This window comes from Nelumbo lutea, chromosome 1, assembly GCF_056320005.1.
Source record: "Nelumbo lutea isolate HS-2025 chromosome 1, American lotus-T2T, whole genome shotgun sequence".
NCBI lineage: Eukaryota > Viridiplantae > Streptophyta > Magnoliopsida > Proteales > Nelumbonaceae > Nelumbo > Nelumbo lutea.
In genome coordinates, this window is record NC_142684.1 from 216,351,733 (window position 1) to 216,366,391 (window position 14,659).

Sequence of the window (14,659 nt, forward strand, 5' to 3'; positions counted from 1 at the left end):
TATATAAAAAGTAGATTTTGTTTTATTTGTCGGTTCAAAAGTACAGCAATCTTTATTCAACTTGGGAAAATATTATTGTTTTTCTTTTGGAATGATCAGGCGACAAGGAATTTTCAGTGAATCCACCAATTACCTATATAATGCTGCTACTCAAGAGAGAGAAACTACACTGAACCAGCTTCTAATAGAGCTTGATGGGTTTGATACTGGCAAAGGTGTTATATTCTTAGGTGCTACTAATCGTATGGATTTGTTAGATCCAGCACTTCTTCGACCAGGTCGTTTTGATCGTAAGGTTTGCTTCTGGTAAATTGTGCTGTCCATTTCAGCTCTTGCATAATGGATTTTAGCCATTCCCCAAGCTTAAGATTGTTTCTTCATCAATTTCACTTTACATTAACCATATGCTGGCTTTGTAGTGATAATAATTGATCAACACAACTCATAAAGATTTAAAAAGGGGAAAACCCCACAAAGCTGTGAGCAATGTGTAGGGGGTGTAGTGGTTGTAGATGGAATCAGTGGGGTTGGTTTTTTTTTTTTTTTTTTTTTTTTCTGTTTGTTTTGTTTTATAAGGTTATCAGGGTTTGAGCATATGTCTATATTTATGGTTGAGAGTGTTGGTTGTTTGTGGTGGTAAGTGAAGTACGGGCCTAAGAATTTGAGTTTGTGGAGGTGGTTTATTATTTCTCTTCTATTGGGTGACTGTTGCTCACCTTTATTGTAATTTCTTTTCCTTTTAATTAGATTTTATTTTACCTCCAAAAAAATGTGTAGATTTTAAATAGGAGAAAACTATTTGTATAGAATAATGATTTCTATCAAGTCTGTGTGGTGAAAATGTCAAAATGTTGCACATTTGAAGCTGTCTTTGATGCAAAATGGAGCCTGTAGATTTGTAGGGAATAATGATTAGATTGGTGGCACTTTGACTTCTCATGAATAAATTGGGGTGTTTCAAATTAAAATGCTCCCCTTTTCTAAATGACATTTTGACACAGTGCACACACAGTACAGGAGCTCCAGTTAGGAGTGATTTGTTACAAGTGGAAGGGGCTAGAAGAGCTAGGTTTAGACCCCAAAAAGGACATGGATAGAAGTAGTAAGAAATGATTGAAGCACTAATAGTTTAACAATAGATATGGATTTAAACAGAACAAGCTTGACTTTTGTAGTAATTCAAACATTGGTAATTTTCCCCTTTTTATTGTTAGCAAATGGGAATGCTGGATTTCCCAAGGTATAAAAGGAACATACTTCAGTGCTGATTTGGGCAACTGCAACTCCAGGGTTCCTTCTCTGTTTCAAACTCAACTTTCAACTGGCCATTCCTGTTGCCAGGTTTTTCAAAATGGACATGTCACTTTTTTTTTTGATAAATAAGAGAACTTTTATTAAAAAAGAGAAGGAGATAAAAAGGAACAAGGGGAGGGGTAAAACCTCTTAACCCTCCCTGAGAACAAAATACAGTTTACAACATTGCCCACAAAAGACACTCTATTCCCACACCTTGTTTAGTGCATCCGCAAAGGAATTTGCACTTCTCTTAATCCAATGTAGCTTTATCTCCATTTGAAAATTTCATCATTATGTGGTCATGATAACAATTGTCAAATGACAGCTTCAGTTCTCTCATTCTGGTATTCCTTTCTATTGATCAGTTTCTGAAATTCTTCTTACAGATAAGAATCCGACCTCCGGGAACCAAAGGGAGGTTGGACATCTTGAAGGTTCATGCCCGCAAAGTGAAAATGTCACCGTCTGTTGACCTGGGTACTTATGCACAGAATTTACCTGGTAGGCTATTTTCTGTTTGAGGATGTCCTCAATTCATTTTGTGCTATCTTGTTAGGTTGAGTTGCAATCTTTTTCTAATAAAACATTATGTACCTAGTAAACAGCTATAGACAAATTACCATGATATAGTTTCCAAAAAAATGCTGTTAATGTGAGAGCTGGAGATTAAGTTCATGTCCAATCCACCCTTCACAAGACCCTGAATAGCCGGCACCAGCATTGAGTAATGGCTTTAAAAATTTATGCTGTTAAGGTTAATGCACCATTTTTAACGCTTAGGATAATAAATTGCAAAAAATGATTAATCAGCTTGTATGCCTGATCTACAAAGGCTAAAAGTATTTTTCTTCACTTATATTGTCATTTTGACCAGTAACTGTATAAATTCGTCTGTTAATAACAAACATCTGTGTTGTAATGTGTAGAGGCCTTGGGCCTAGTAAGGGTTTTTTTGTCTTTTCTCATTGTATTAGTTATGAGCTGTCGCCCTAAGTATAATTACTAACTTAGGCGCTGCCAGCTATAGTACTTTGAATAGATTTCTCTTTTCTCTCTTCTCTCTTCTCTCTTCTAGTTCTATCGAACCACATGGTATTAGAGCTCTGATCTGGGCACAACCTTCTCAGATTTGGTTTTCTTTCCTTTTCTGAAAAAAACTATTCTGATTGACGACTCTATCATGTGCTTCTTCTGGGTGCAACTTTCAACCCTCTTTTTTTTCTTTCTTCTCTCTTGGTTGCTGTACCAAGAAGAAGGGTGTGGTGGTAGCCGAATGCGGTAAAAGATATATCTAGATCTATGGTGGCAACCGAATGCAGTAAGGTGTTTTTCTGGGTTTGTGGTGGCAGCCGAATGCATTAAAACTTGCCTTTTCTAAGGGTTTTCTTTGTGCTGCGGGTCATGGAAGCCAGGTATGTACTGTTACATTCTTAAGTAAATTTTGACCACTGTGGATGTCACAGTTCTGAGGTCGTAGGGACTGGTTGTTTCCTCCTTTTGCAAACCGAAGTGTTTCAACTAAGAATTATTGACCTACAGTGCTGTTAAACCTGTGTTTTTGGAGCCTACTTATTTTTCCGAAGAGAAAACCCTCTATATCAAATTGGTTTTTAAAAAAAACAGCAGTAATTTTTTTTGTGGAAATGGCCACTGAGGATTCTGCAACAACTGGCATTACTTCACAACAAGAAACCTAAATGGGGGAATGGACAGCATGAATTTCTCTGTCTATTACCCCCTTTAATGGCCTGAACTATCTGGATTGGTCCAAAGGCATCAAACTTTATATCATAGTTAGGGGGAAGGCTGGTTATATAAGTGGAAAAATAAAAGAACCAAAGTCTGGTACTGCTGAACATGATCGATGGGATCAAAAGAAGAACATGGTTATGTCATGGCTGTTAGTCTCCATGTTGCCTCATGTAAAGAAAAATTTCATATGGGTTGGCACAACTTGTGAAATTTGGGAACAAGCCAAGGCAACCTATTCTGAATAGAGGCATTTTGCCAAAATTTATCAACTTCAAGCAGAACCATCTACTTATAAGCAAGGGGACCATAGCCTATCTACGTATTATTAATCCCTTACATCGGTCTGCGAGGAACTGGACTATTATTAGACTATTGATTGGAAGAATTTAAAGATGCACAAGCCTACAAAAAACTTGTCTCCCAGCAGTAGGTTTTTGTTTTCTTGCATGGGCTGAATCCAACTTATGAGCTTCTTCGGGTGCAGATTTTGGGAAGTAGAGAACTTCCTTCAGTTCAGGAAGTATATGCCCTAGTCCAATCTGACGAGAGCAGAAAAAATCTAATGAATGTTTCTGAGGGGGAGCAACCTATTGCCCTAGCTGCAAGAGGGGGTAACACAGGAATGAAAAAGGGAGAACCGAGGAAAGGTGAAGATAAGGATAAACTGTGGTGTACTCATTGTCAAAAGCCTAGACACACTTGGGAAACCTGTTGGGAGTTAGTGGGTAAGCCCAAGTAGGCAAACAAAAATCAAGACACTTCAAAGAAGCCGCCTCAGAAGAAATTTAGTTATGCAAATTTGCCACACAAGATTATCAACAAAATAATCAAACTACTGTGTTTCCTCAAGAGCATCCTAGTGGTTTTGATCCCAAGGAAGACAACATCAACTCCCTTAGAGATAATTTGGAATTGTATGGTAGGACACTCGGGCAGTTGGATAGGTTGGTTCCTACCCCTTTTACTTCATTCGTTTCTACATCAGGTAAAGGTGCTTCTTCATTTCATGTGTGTACTTCTGCTCCCGAGTCACCTTGGGTCATTTGACTCAGGGGCATCAAACCATATGACTGGTAAGTCAAGTCTCTTTCAGACCTACATTCTTCTCTTTGGAAGGGATAAAGTGAGACTTGCTGATGGGTCTCTATCCACCATCGCTGGTCAGGGATCTATATCCCTTCCTGATGACCTTGTCTTATCCCATACTCTTCATGTTCCTAAACTTCCTATTAATTTGTTATCTACAAGTAGTATTACTTAGTCTTTAAACTGTTGTGTAACATTTTTTCCTCATTCTTGTGTTTTCTAGGATTTAACCTCAGGGATGATGATTGGTAAATGATGCATGGTTGATGGCCTCTACATCTTGGAGAATAAAGCTGGCCCTGTGGCATCAGCCTTTGTGAGTCTTATGAGTCAATCTATGAGTCAGTCTACAAACAGTCAACTGTGGTTATGGCATAACCGCCTTGGTCATTTGTCCTTTGAGTCTTTGAAAGTTATGTTTTTTGAATTGTTCAAGTCAGTGTCTGTTACTAATTTACATTGTGAAACGTGTCAGTTGAGTAAGCATTATAGAACAACTTTTTCATCAAATAATAAAAGATCTACTTTGCCTTCCCATGTTGTCTTTTTTGATGTTTGGGGCCCTGTAAACATACCTACTGAGGGTGGGTACAAGTACTTTATTGGCTTTATTGATGACTATTCAAGATACATTTGGCTATATCCTATGCATTCGAGAGAAGAGGTACTCAAGATTGTGCAAGATTTCCATCGTATGGTTTTTACTCAATTTCACATTGAAGTCCAAATTTTACAATCGGATAATGCGAAGGAGTATTTCCATCATGACTTACACGAGTTTTTCTCCTCACATGGATCTCTTCATAGAAGTTCATGTTCCAGAACACCACAATAGAATGGAGTTGCTGAAAGGAAGAACCGCCATCTCCTCGAAGTTGCCCATAGTATGATGCTTCACATGCATGTTCCAAAACGGTTTTGGGTTGATGCTGTGATGGCTACAACTTATGTTATTAATGGTATGCCATCACGCCTCCTGCAATACAAGGCCCCACATCAACTTCTTTTCCCTCAATCCCGATGACTATTCAAGATACATTTGGCTATATCCTATGCATTCGAGAGAAGAGGTACTCAAGATTGTGCAAGATTTCCATCGTATGGTTTTCACTCAATTTCACATTGAAGTCCAAGTTTTCCAATCGGATAATGCGAAGGAGTATTTCCATCATGACTTACACGAGTTTTTCTCCTCACATGGATCTCTTCATAAAAGTTCATGTTTCAGAACACCACAATAGAATGGAGTTGCTGAAAGGAAGAACCGCCATCTCCTCGAAGTTGCCCATGGTATGATGCTTCACATGCATGTTCCAAAACGGTTTTGGGTTGATGCTGTGATGGTTGCAACTTATGTTATTAATGGTATGCCATCACGCCTCCTGCAATACAAGGCCCCACATCAACTTCTTTTCCCTCAATCCCTTTTATTTTCCATTCCTCTATGTGTGTTTGGGTGTAAGTGCTTTATTCATGATCTATCTCCTAACCGGGGTAAATTGGATCCCAAATCTATTCCGTGTATTTTCTTGGGTTATCCCTCTTCCCAGAAGGGTTACAAATGCTTCAATCCGGTCACACATAAGTACTTTGTGTTGATGGATGTGTCATTTTTTGAGTATAAACCCTTCTTTCAAGCCTCTCCTCAAGGGGAGAATAGTGCGAAGGAGGAGAGGTAAGCTGCAGCTCCTCAAATCCCTCTTCCCTTTATTCTTGACTCTTCTCCATTCCGTGTCTTCTTGAGGTGCCGTAAGGGATTGCTGAATTCAAAGGCTGTGGAGCAACTTGAGACTATACATCTAACACTTTCTAACTCCTTGAAGGAAAATCCAAGTACCCTTGTTCCCTTTGATATTACTGAACCTATTGCTATTGATGATCATACTAATGATTTTGATGTCCCATTGCTTCCGCATTTCGTGCCTTTTTTACTGCCATTGATTCCGTCTCCATTCCCAAAAGTGTTGCAGAAGCCTTAATCTATACCTGAATGGACAGAGGCAATGAATGAAGAAATTAGTGCTCTTCACAAAAAAACACCTGAGAGTTGGTGAATCTTCCTGAAGGCAAGGAGTTAGTGGGATGCAAGTGGGTATTCATAGTAAAGCATAGAGCAGATGGGTCGGTTGAGAGGTATAAATCCAGGTTAGTTGCGAAAGGGTATACTCAGGTATATGGGGTTGATTATGCAGAGACTTTTGCCCTGGTTGCGAAAATGAACACTATCCGAATTATACTTTCCTTGGCTATTAATTTTGATTAGGAGTTCCACCAATTGGACATAAAAAATGCTTTCTTAAATGGGGATCTGGAAGAAGTTTACATGATTCAACTTCTTGGGTTTGTAGCACAAGGGTGTGAAGGGAAAGTTTGCAAACTAAAAAAATCTTTATATGGTTTGAAACGATCCCCAAGGGCCTGGCTCAATAGATTTCACTTGGCTCTACAACAAATTGGGTTCAAGCAGTGCCAATCTGACCATACTCTATTTGTCGAGAGAAACTAGAAGAATGTTGTGGTATTAATTGTCTACGTTGATGACATTGTGATTACGGGGAATTGGGACTCTGAGATTAAAAAGGTCAAAGAATCCCTTGCTATCCAGTTTGAGGTGAAAGATCTGGGACAACTATGTTATTTCCTTGGTATTGAGGTTGCCCGCTCAAAAAGGGCATCTTGATTTCCCAAAGGAAGTATGTCCTAGATCTTTTGCAGGACACAGGAAAGTTAGGAGCAAAGTCTGTAGACTCTCCTATTGAAGAAAACCATCGGCTTGGTGATTGTATTGGAGAACCAATGACAGATGTCAAGAATTCAGAGGTTGGTAGGAAGACTTCTCTACCTGTTAATGACTCGGCCAGATATAACTTATGCTGTCGGTGTCCTTAGTTTATGTATGCACCAATATCTTCCCATCTAGAGGCATCTAAGAGGGTATTTAGATATCTAAAGAAGTATCCAGAAACTGAGCTACTTTTCAAGAAACATGATCATATGAAAGTGGAAGTCTACACAGATGTAGATTGGGCTAGAGCAGTTGATGATAGGAAATCAACTAGTGGATATTGTACCTTTGTTGGTGGAAACTTGGTCACTTGGAGAAGCAAAAAGCAAAAAGGAAATTCCGGTTTCGTTTTTTTTGGTTTTTGGTTAAATTGGTTTGGTTATTCGGTTTTCGGTTTCGGTTTTTGGAATTAGAATTTCGGTTAACTGAATTAACTGAACTTTTTATTATTATATATAATATACATTATGTAATATATAATATGTAATATATTGAAATTAGATTTCATAATATATAATATAATATATATAGTAAAGTGTATATTATTAAAATTTGGTTTTAACCGAAATAACCGAACCGAAAATTTCGGTTTCAGTTTTTATTTTTTTAGTTCTGTTTTTAAAATTTCGGTTTATTCGATTCATTTTTTAACCGAATAAACCGAATGCTCACCCCTAGTGACAACAAGGCAGCCATTAATATTGCATACAATCCAGTTCTTCATGACAGGACCAAGCATATTGAAGTCGATAAGCACTTCATAAGGGAGAAGCTTGAAAAGGGGAAAGTTTGTACTCCTTACATTAGTTCCAAGGAACAACTAGCTGATGTTCTTACAAAGGGTCTTCATTATTTGTGACATAATGAACTGTGTGACAAGTTAGGCATGATTGACATATATGCTCCAACTTGAGGGGGAGTGTTGTAATGTGTAGAGGCCTGCGGCCTAGTAAGGGTTTTTTCTGTCTTTTCTCATTGTATTAGTTATGAGCCGTCACCCTAAGTATAAATACTAACTTAGGTGCCGCCAGCTATAATACTTTGAATAGATTTCTCTTTTTTCTCTTCTCTCTTCTCTCTTCTAGTTCTATCGAACTACAATCTGGAAATTACACCTAATGGATTTTGTACCCACTAAGAGAGCTAGCTTCGTCTAGCCTTCATGCAATTACAAATTACAGTGCACCCCTAATCCTGGTTTACAATTCCCCAATACAATTCACTTCTGTTTACCCCTAATTTGGCAAAGCCATCGGCCATGTTGTTTGCTGACTTTTCAGCTCAGCAGCGAGATTTCTTATTTCTCTGATCATGTTGTCTGAACATCCAAGCTCCTACTACTTATTCAACCACCCTATCACCACTTTTGAATCTCCTAATACTAATTCTTATGACTGGATTTCTATCTGGTGAGCATGAAACCCTATTTAGTAACAGGTAAATCTGAAAATTTTATTGTAAGTTTCATGCCAAATTATTTCTAGACAAAACAACAAATTATTTTTTAAGATAGGTCTTCAAAATTAATCTTGTCCAATGTAGAACTGGTAAAAGAATGCAATAAAAAACTAATGCAAATTTGATTTTAAAGATTACAGATGCATGAATGAAGACAAGAAGATTAAACATGCGACGAAACCAAAGGGATCACTCATGTGACAGAAATAGGGTAGGTCATGATAGGGAAGCTCCCTGCTTGACTTGATTAGAGAACTTTTTTCATTAAAGTCATATCCGAGGTATTAGGAAAACTGGATATAGACCTAACCATTTGCACTTTTTTCCCACAAAGTGACAGACCTAACCATTTCTACCTGTTTTGTCATACTAGTGAGCCCAGGATTTTGCACCATGTATGCCAAAGGTTAGGACCAAATCCAGTCTACCCTTCCCAAGATCCTTGATAGTTGGGACCAATGGGTAATGACATTTTTATACACTAGATGATGATGGTAATAATATGCGTTCATTTTTTCTGTATTTTTTATATTTCTATTTATATAAAAATAATTCTTGTTTGTCACATTTATTTTTGTTTAATATGATGATTATATAATATTAGACACAGCCCATAAGGGAAATCCTCAACATAACAAGGGAGATCGCGCATGCTTCAAATGGACAAGGAGATCAGCTAGTGGTTTAGCTGACACATTGGCTGAACAAGGGACTGTGAGGGAGAGAATGTTCTGGGCAGTTTTGTAAGAAAAATTATTGGGGGCTCAACACCTATTTAGGGGTTGACAGCTGTACTTAACTGTGGAAAGTTATTCTTAAGTTGTATTAATGAAGTTACCATTTCCAATAAAAAAATAGAGATGTGCCCAAATGTTTTCTACAAAAATTTTGTATTTTTGGTAATTTATGTTTTTTTATCTTTTGTAATTTTTATTATTTAATAATGGCATCATGGGTTGACCCATTTGACCCAGATGGTTGAATTACTTACCTGCCACCTGGACAGAACAACAGTTTCATTTTTGGCTCAGTTAAAAAAACATGGGTTTTACATTGTTAAAAGCATTGGATGTGGATCCAATTAACAAAATTTATTGGTGAGAAAAAACACCTTAAATATGAGATTTAATGAGTGAGAATGGGAATTAATACCTTAAATATAAGACTCAACGAGAGAGAACTAAATGAGGTGAAAAGTAGAAGTTTAAAACTTTAAATTATATTTTTGGTCCTCACAATCAGAGAGGGGCTAAATTGAAAGGTAGGGGTATTTTAGTAAAAAAAGTTCCACACTTTCATTCATGCTTTTAATAGTGTTGAGATGGATGAGTGGTAAAACTAGGACCGCAGGATTTTAAATGAGCATTTCTGTAAGAGTTTAGGAGTAGCCCCAATAGGTGATAAAATGAGGTAAAGTAGGCTAAGGTGGTTTTTTCTATGTATATGGAAGACCATGTGTTATAGTTTGACACCTGTAGGAAAAAGTGATTTGTTGGAAGTTGGGTCTGAAAGAGCTAGTGGCAAGTCAAAATGGGTGTGGGTAAAACAGGATTAATGTAGCTGATCCCAAATAGTTAGGAATTCATATAAGGTTTATTCACGCCTTAGAGAGTATGTTCATACAACAAATTACAGTAACTGTTACTAAAGTTATTAAGCCATATGTTTCATTATCAGGATGGACTGGAGCAAAGCTGGCACAACTGTTGCAGGAGGCTGCTTTGGTGGCAGTAAGGAAAGGACATGAAGCAATTCTTCAGTCAGATGTGGATGATGCAGTTGATCGACTCACGGTGGGCCCTAAACGTGTAGGAATTGAATTAGGTCATCAAGGGCAATGCCGCAGAGCCACCACTGAGGTTGGGATGGCAATGACATCGCATTTGCTGAGGCGGTTTGAAGATGCGAAGGTTGAGTTCTGTGAACGCATCTCCATCAATCCTCGTGGCCAGGTCTTTGTTCTTGTGTTCTTTCAATTATTGTCTAATATTTTTTTCTATATTGAGATGTACATAAGGTCAGATCTGGTTATGCTGTGCACATACCTATAGGTGTCAGAAATTATTGTATTTGGATCAAGAACAGATATTTCCTGACTAGAAAGAGCATAGAAGTCAGGGATCATGCAGACAAGATCCGTTAGGTTGGTCTAGCCCTGATATGGTTGGGTTCACTTTTCAATGGGTGTGAGTGTATAGGCCCGGCATGTGGATGTTGATCCAAATTTTCCTCCTGGATAATTATCATGTCTTTGTTTGGTTAAACTTACATTTACAGTAAACATATATTTGTCAATTGAAACATGCAGACATACTCTCAAATTGTTTTCCATCGCCTTGGTGATGAATCTTACATGTTTGAGCGCCGGCCTCAATTGCTGCATCGCCTTCAGGTATGGCTTCTCAGGCACTACTTACCATTAATCGGATTCTCTATATGCTTAGAGATTCAGTATAGGACTTTCCACATATGCACCTCTATTTGTAATCAGTGATACGAGTCCATAAAATACCTATTGTACACTGTGTTGGTATGGATCTAAGTGTATATTTTAGGGTTTTAAATCTCAGGAGAATATATAGAAGCTCAATGAGGATTGCAAAAATTTCCCTAAATTGTCTACTACTCATTGGAGTTCAATCCTATGTAAGGTATTGCTTGGAGGTAGAGCTGCTGAAGAGGTTATTTATGGACGGGATACATCAAGAGCATCTGTTAGCTACCTTGGAGATGCATCTTGGCTTGCTCGTAAAATTTTAACCATGTGGGCTCACTTACCTAGTACATCCTGATCCTGATTAGGATTTTCATACATGCTGGACAATTTTGAAGTTATTTCTCTTCGTCTTTCTACAGATGGAATTTGGAGAATCCAATGGCCATACATGGAGAACCACCTCCTTGGAGGAAAAAAGTTAGCTTTGTGGGTCCAAGACTGGACTTTGAAGGATCACTTTATGATGACTATGGCCTGGTTGAACCACCAATCAACTTTAATTTGGATGATCAGGTTGCCCAAAGAACTGAAGAGCTGGTCTGTACAATGTACAAGAAAACTATGTCTTTGCTGAGGCAGCATCATGCAGCTTTGCTCAAAACCGTGAAGGTATGAATATCTTCCTTTTACACTCTCCTTCTTTCATAAAGAGCATAGCAGATATATTGATAGCATGGTGAACAAGGGCAACTGAAGAAGAACTCATTTAAAGTTCTGAGGTAATATGATTCAAGGGTCCTCAATTACTATAGTTGGAGGCTGGGAATACTGATAATCCAGAAGGAAAGGCATATTAGCATATACTTTAAGTTACTAAAGAGAGCAGTGATCTGGTTCATGTCTCCTGGCATGCTCAAATAAAAAAAAGGAGAATTAACATTTGGATGAGGCTGGATCAAATGCGCATGTTATGGATATGAGAATACGATATTTGTAAATTACAGTGTCATACATTGCCTTATTGATTTATTCACTTGTACATTCTTTTTTTTTTCTGTTTTCTTTTGATGGGTATGCTGAAACTGTCAACATATGCAGTTACTTGGTTGCTGTGGCATTCTGACCCATGGGTGGTTATTGACATTTGACCTTGCTTTGCAGGTTCTTGTGGATCAGAAAGAGATCAGTGGCGAACAGATTGAATTTATCCTTAACAAATATCCTGCTGAGACACCCGTAAGCCTTCTTTTGGAAGAGGATCAGCCTGGAAACCTGCCCATGTTTGATGTGGAACAAGGGCATGATTTGGAGCTTTCCCTGCTAACTTAATAAAAAAAGAAGATCTTGTAACCAGATTAGTGATGCAACTAAGAGGAGGTTGTTCTTCTCAAGTGTGCAGGGAAAATTTTAGGAGTTGCACATAAAATCGTTCCTACTAGAGTTCTCTATTTGCCTCTTTCAACAGCAAATAGGTTTTTACCTGGCTGATGCTTCTGATGAAGGCAAAATTGAGAGCATATCTATGTTCAGAGTGCAGATTCCCTCGATTGGTTCTGGATGTAGAAGAGTTGTGACTTTCCTTGATTGGCATCCCCCGTCACCATGTAACTTACTGCTATTTTCTTTTTTTAGTTTTATTTTATTTTTTTTTTTTTTTTATTTTTTATTGTGGTTGTTTTCTTCCCCCGTCACCAATGTTTTGAAATTTGAATCCCTATCGCCAAGGTTTAAAATACCAAATACAATGTGTAATGATTTCTCCATATTGCCAAGGTTTAAAATACCAAATACAATGTGTAATGATTTCCAATGTGACTGACACATGGCACAGGTGGAATATGAAAGATAGATCTATGAATAATCTATCAAGTCCATTGATCCATCAACAATTTATGCCAAGAAAATATTTTTAAAAATTTTGGTTTTTGGATAATTTATAGAAATAAAATAATAAAAAAGAACTATTTTAGTAATTAAAATCTATAAGTTGCATAGGATATGACTTGTTCTCATAAATAATGGATCTGATGCATCTTTTAAAATAAGATTATATAGTTATATTTATTATTTATAAGAACAAAAATGCATTATTTACAAAACTTACTTTACGTTAATAAATTTTAAGTTCATATAGTAATTAACTATCGAGATTATATTGTTTTTTGGCAATATATAAAGTATAAAAATGATAAAATATAGAACAATTGAAGTAATTAAACGCAATTGTGTTTTTGGATTATTCAATCTATGGATTTACCTTCTCATGGGTCAAAAATATTTTAGATTAATTCATATGTTTATAATGATTAATTAATAATTTAGTTTAAATAAATAATAACATATTAATGGATTTATACATGTAGTAATTTATAAAAAGCAATATGATGTCATGAACTCTTTAATTGATGTATTAGCAGTAAAATATGTTATTTTTCGTGTATCTCATTCATAATTATTGCAACTTTAGACTTAATGTTGTTAATGTATTTATCAAAAATTTGAGTTTGATCTGTTATTCATGTGTATCCAAAATCTGTTGTGAATTTGTGACAAGTGTCCATTTCATCCTTGTTGATATGCTTTGCAATACCAATATAAATACCCATATACATGAGAATACACATGTAATGAACGCTTGTCATAGACCGAATAGGAGTCTAGGGTGTTGAGTGGGCTGATTTATGTTTAGTTTGTTTTCTTTTAAATTAAGAAGTTGCTGGGCCTTGGGCCCATTAGTCTTTTATTTTTAAAAGAATTGTAAGTACTTAGTTGAGTTGTCGCCCTATTAGGGGCATCTTTGTAATATCTCATATTTAAGTTAATTATAAATAGAATGAGGGGCTGGTGGCTAGGGTTATGCATCACTATCTTAGTTGATCTTCTTCTCATTTTCTTCCCTTTCCTCTGTTTATTGCTGAACAACTTTCTCCTCTTCCTTTCACAAGAAGCTTGGCTGAATCAACACATAAAACTTTCTACTTGGTATCAAAGCAGGTTGAAGGTTCTTGAAGAGATTCACTCCTGCAGCCCTAGATCGATCGACTGCATGGAGATTTAAGAGGCTGATTGAAGCTCTCAAGTAAGCCCAATTTTTGGATTTTCTTGATGGATCTGTATGCCCTGTAACTAGTCTAGGGTTTCTCATTAGAATCAGAAAAAAGTGGAGAAAGGGGAAGAGTCCTAATTTTGTTGGACTCTTTAGTTTTGACCTAGGTAGTGGCTCCCTAATTTTTTAGGGTTCCTCTGGGTTTTTTGTAAGGGGCGATACAAGTTCCATGTGGTTTGGAGGCTTCTAGAGAGGGCGGTTGCTTTTTCTCTCTCTTCTCTCATCCCACCGAAAACGAATCTTTCGTGGGAAGAAAGTCCAAGACACCAAAGGAGTGTTGTTGGTTCCAGAAGGTATTCTGTTTGTTTTTGCTGCACTTTTTGGTTGTTTTCTATAACTCTTTTGAGACACATGGAGGGACATAGTGTTGAATATAAACGCAAGAATGAAATGAGACCAGTGGGAGGATGTGCTAGAGACTCCTTCGGAGCTGAGACCATTACTACAGTTAGGTTGGGTGGTACAAACTACTTGGAATGGTCCCAATCTGCAAAGATGGCCATTGGGGCTAATGGAAAATTGGGGTATATCACTAGTGAAGAGGTGAAACCCGAAATTGGCAACTTTTGTGGGTAAATTATATGATAAATGCTGTGAAATCTAAACAGAATGGCAATGAAAACATAATGGAAGACAAAAGGGACTTGGTCTGTGATTACTGTAAGAAGCCTAAGCATACAAGAAACACTTGTTAGAAACTTCACCCACATCTTATGCCGACCAGATTGAAGAATAAGAA

At 37.2% G+C, this 14,659-nt stretch overlaps 1 protein-coding gene across 1 annotated transcript in view; it reads left to right on the plus strand.

Moving 5' to 3' along the window:
- The window catches only part of FTSHI1 (FtsH extracellular protease family), a 28,790-nt gene extending 16,188 nt beyond the window's left edge, over positions 1–12,602 (plus strand). The window contains exons 9-15 of the mRNA XM_088963130.1: positions 100–295; positions 1,683–1,797; positions 10,055–10,329; positions 10,686–10,769; positions 11,029–11,141; positions 11,234–11,483; positions 11,976–12,602. Of these exons, the coding sequence (XP_088819256.1) occupies positions 100–295; positions 1,683–1,797; positions 10,055–10,329; positions 10,686–10,769; positions 11,029–11,141; positions 11,234–11,483; positions 11,976–12,143 (1,201 nt within the window). The 3' untranslated portion in view covers positions 12,144–12,602. The remainder of the gene's footprint in view (positions 1–99; positions 296–1,682; positions 1,798–10,054; positions 10,330–10,685; positions 10,770–11,028; positions 11,142–11,233; positions 11,484–11,975) is intronic.
- The last annotated feature ends 2,057 nt before the right edge of the window (positions 12,603–14,659 follow it).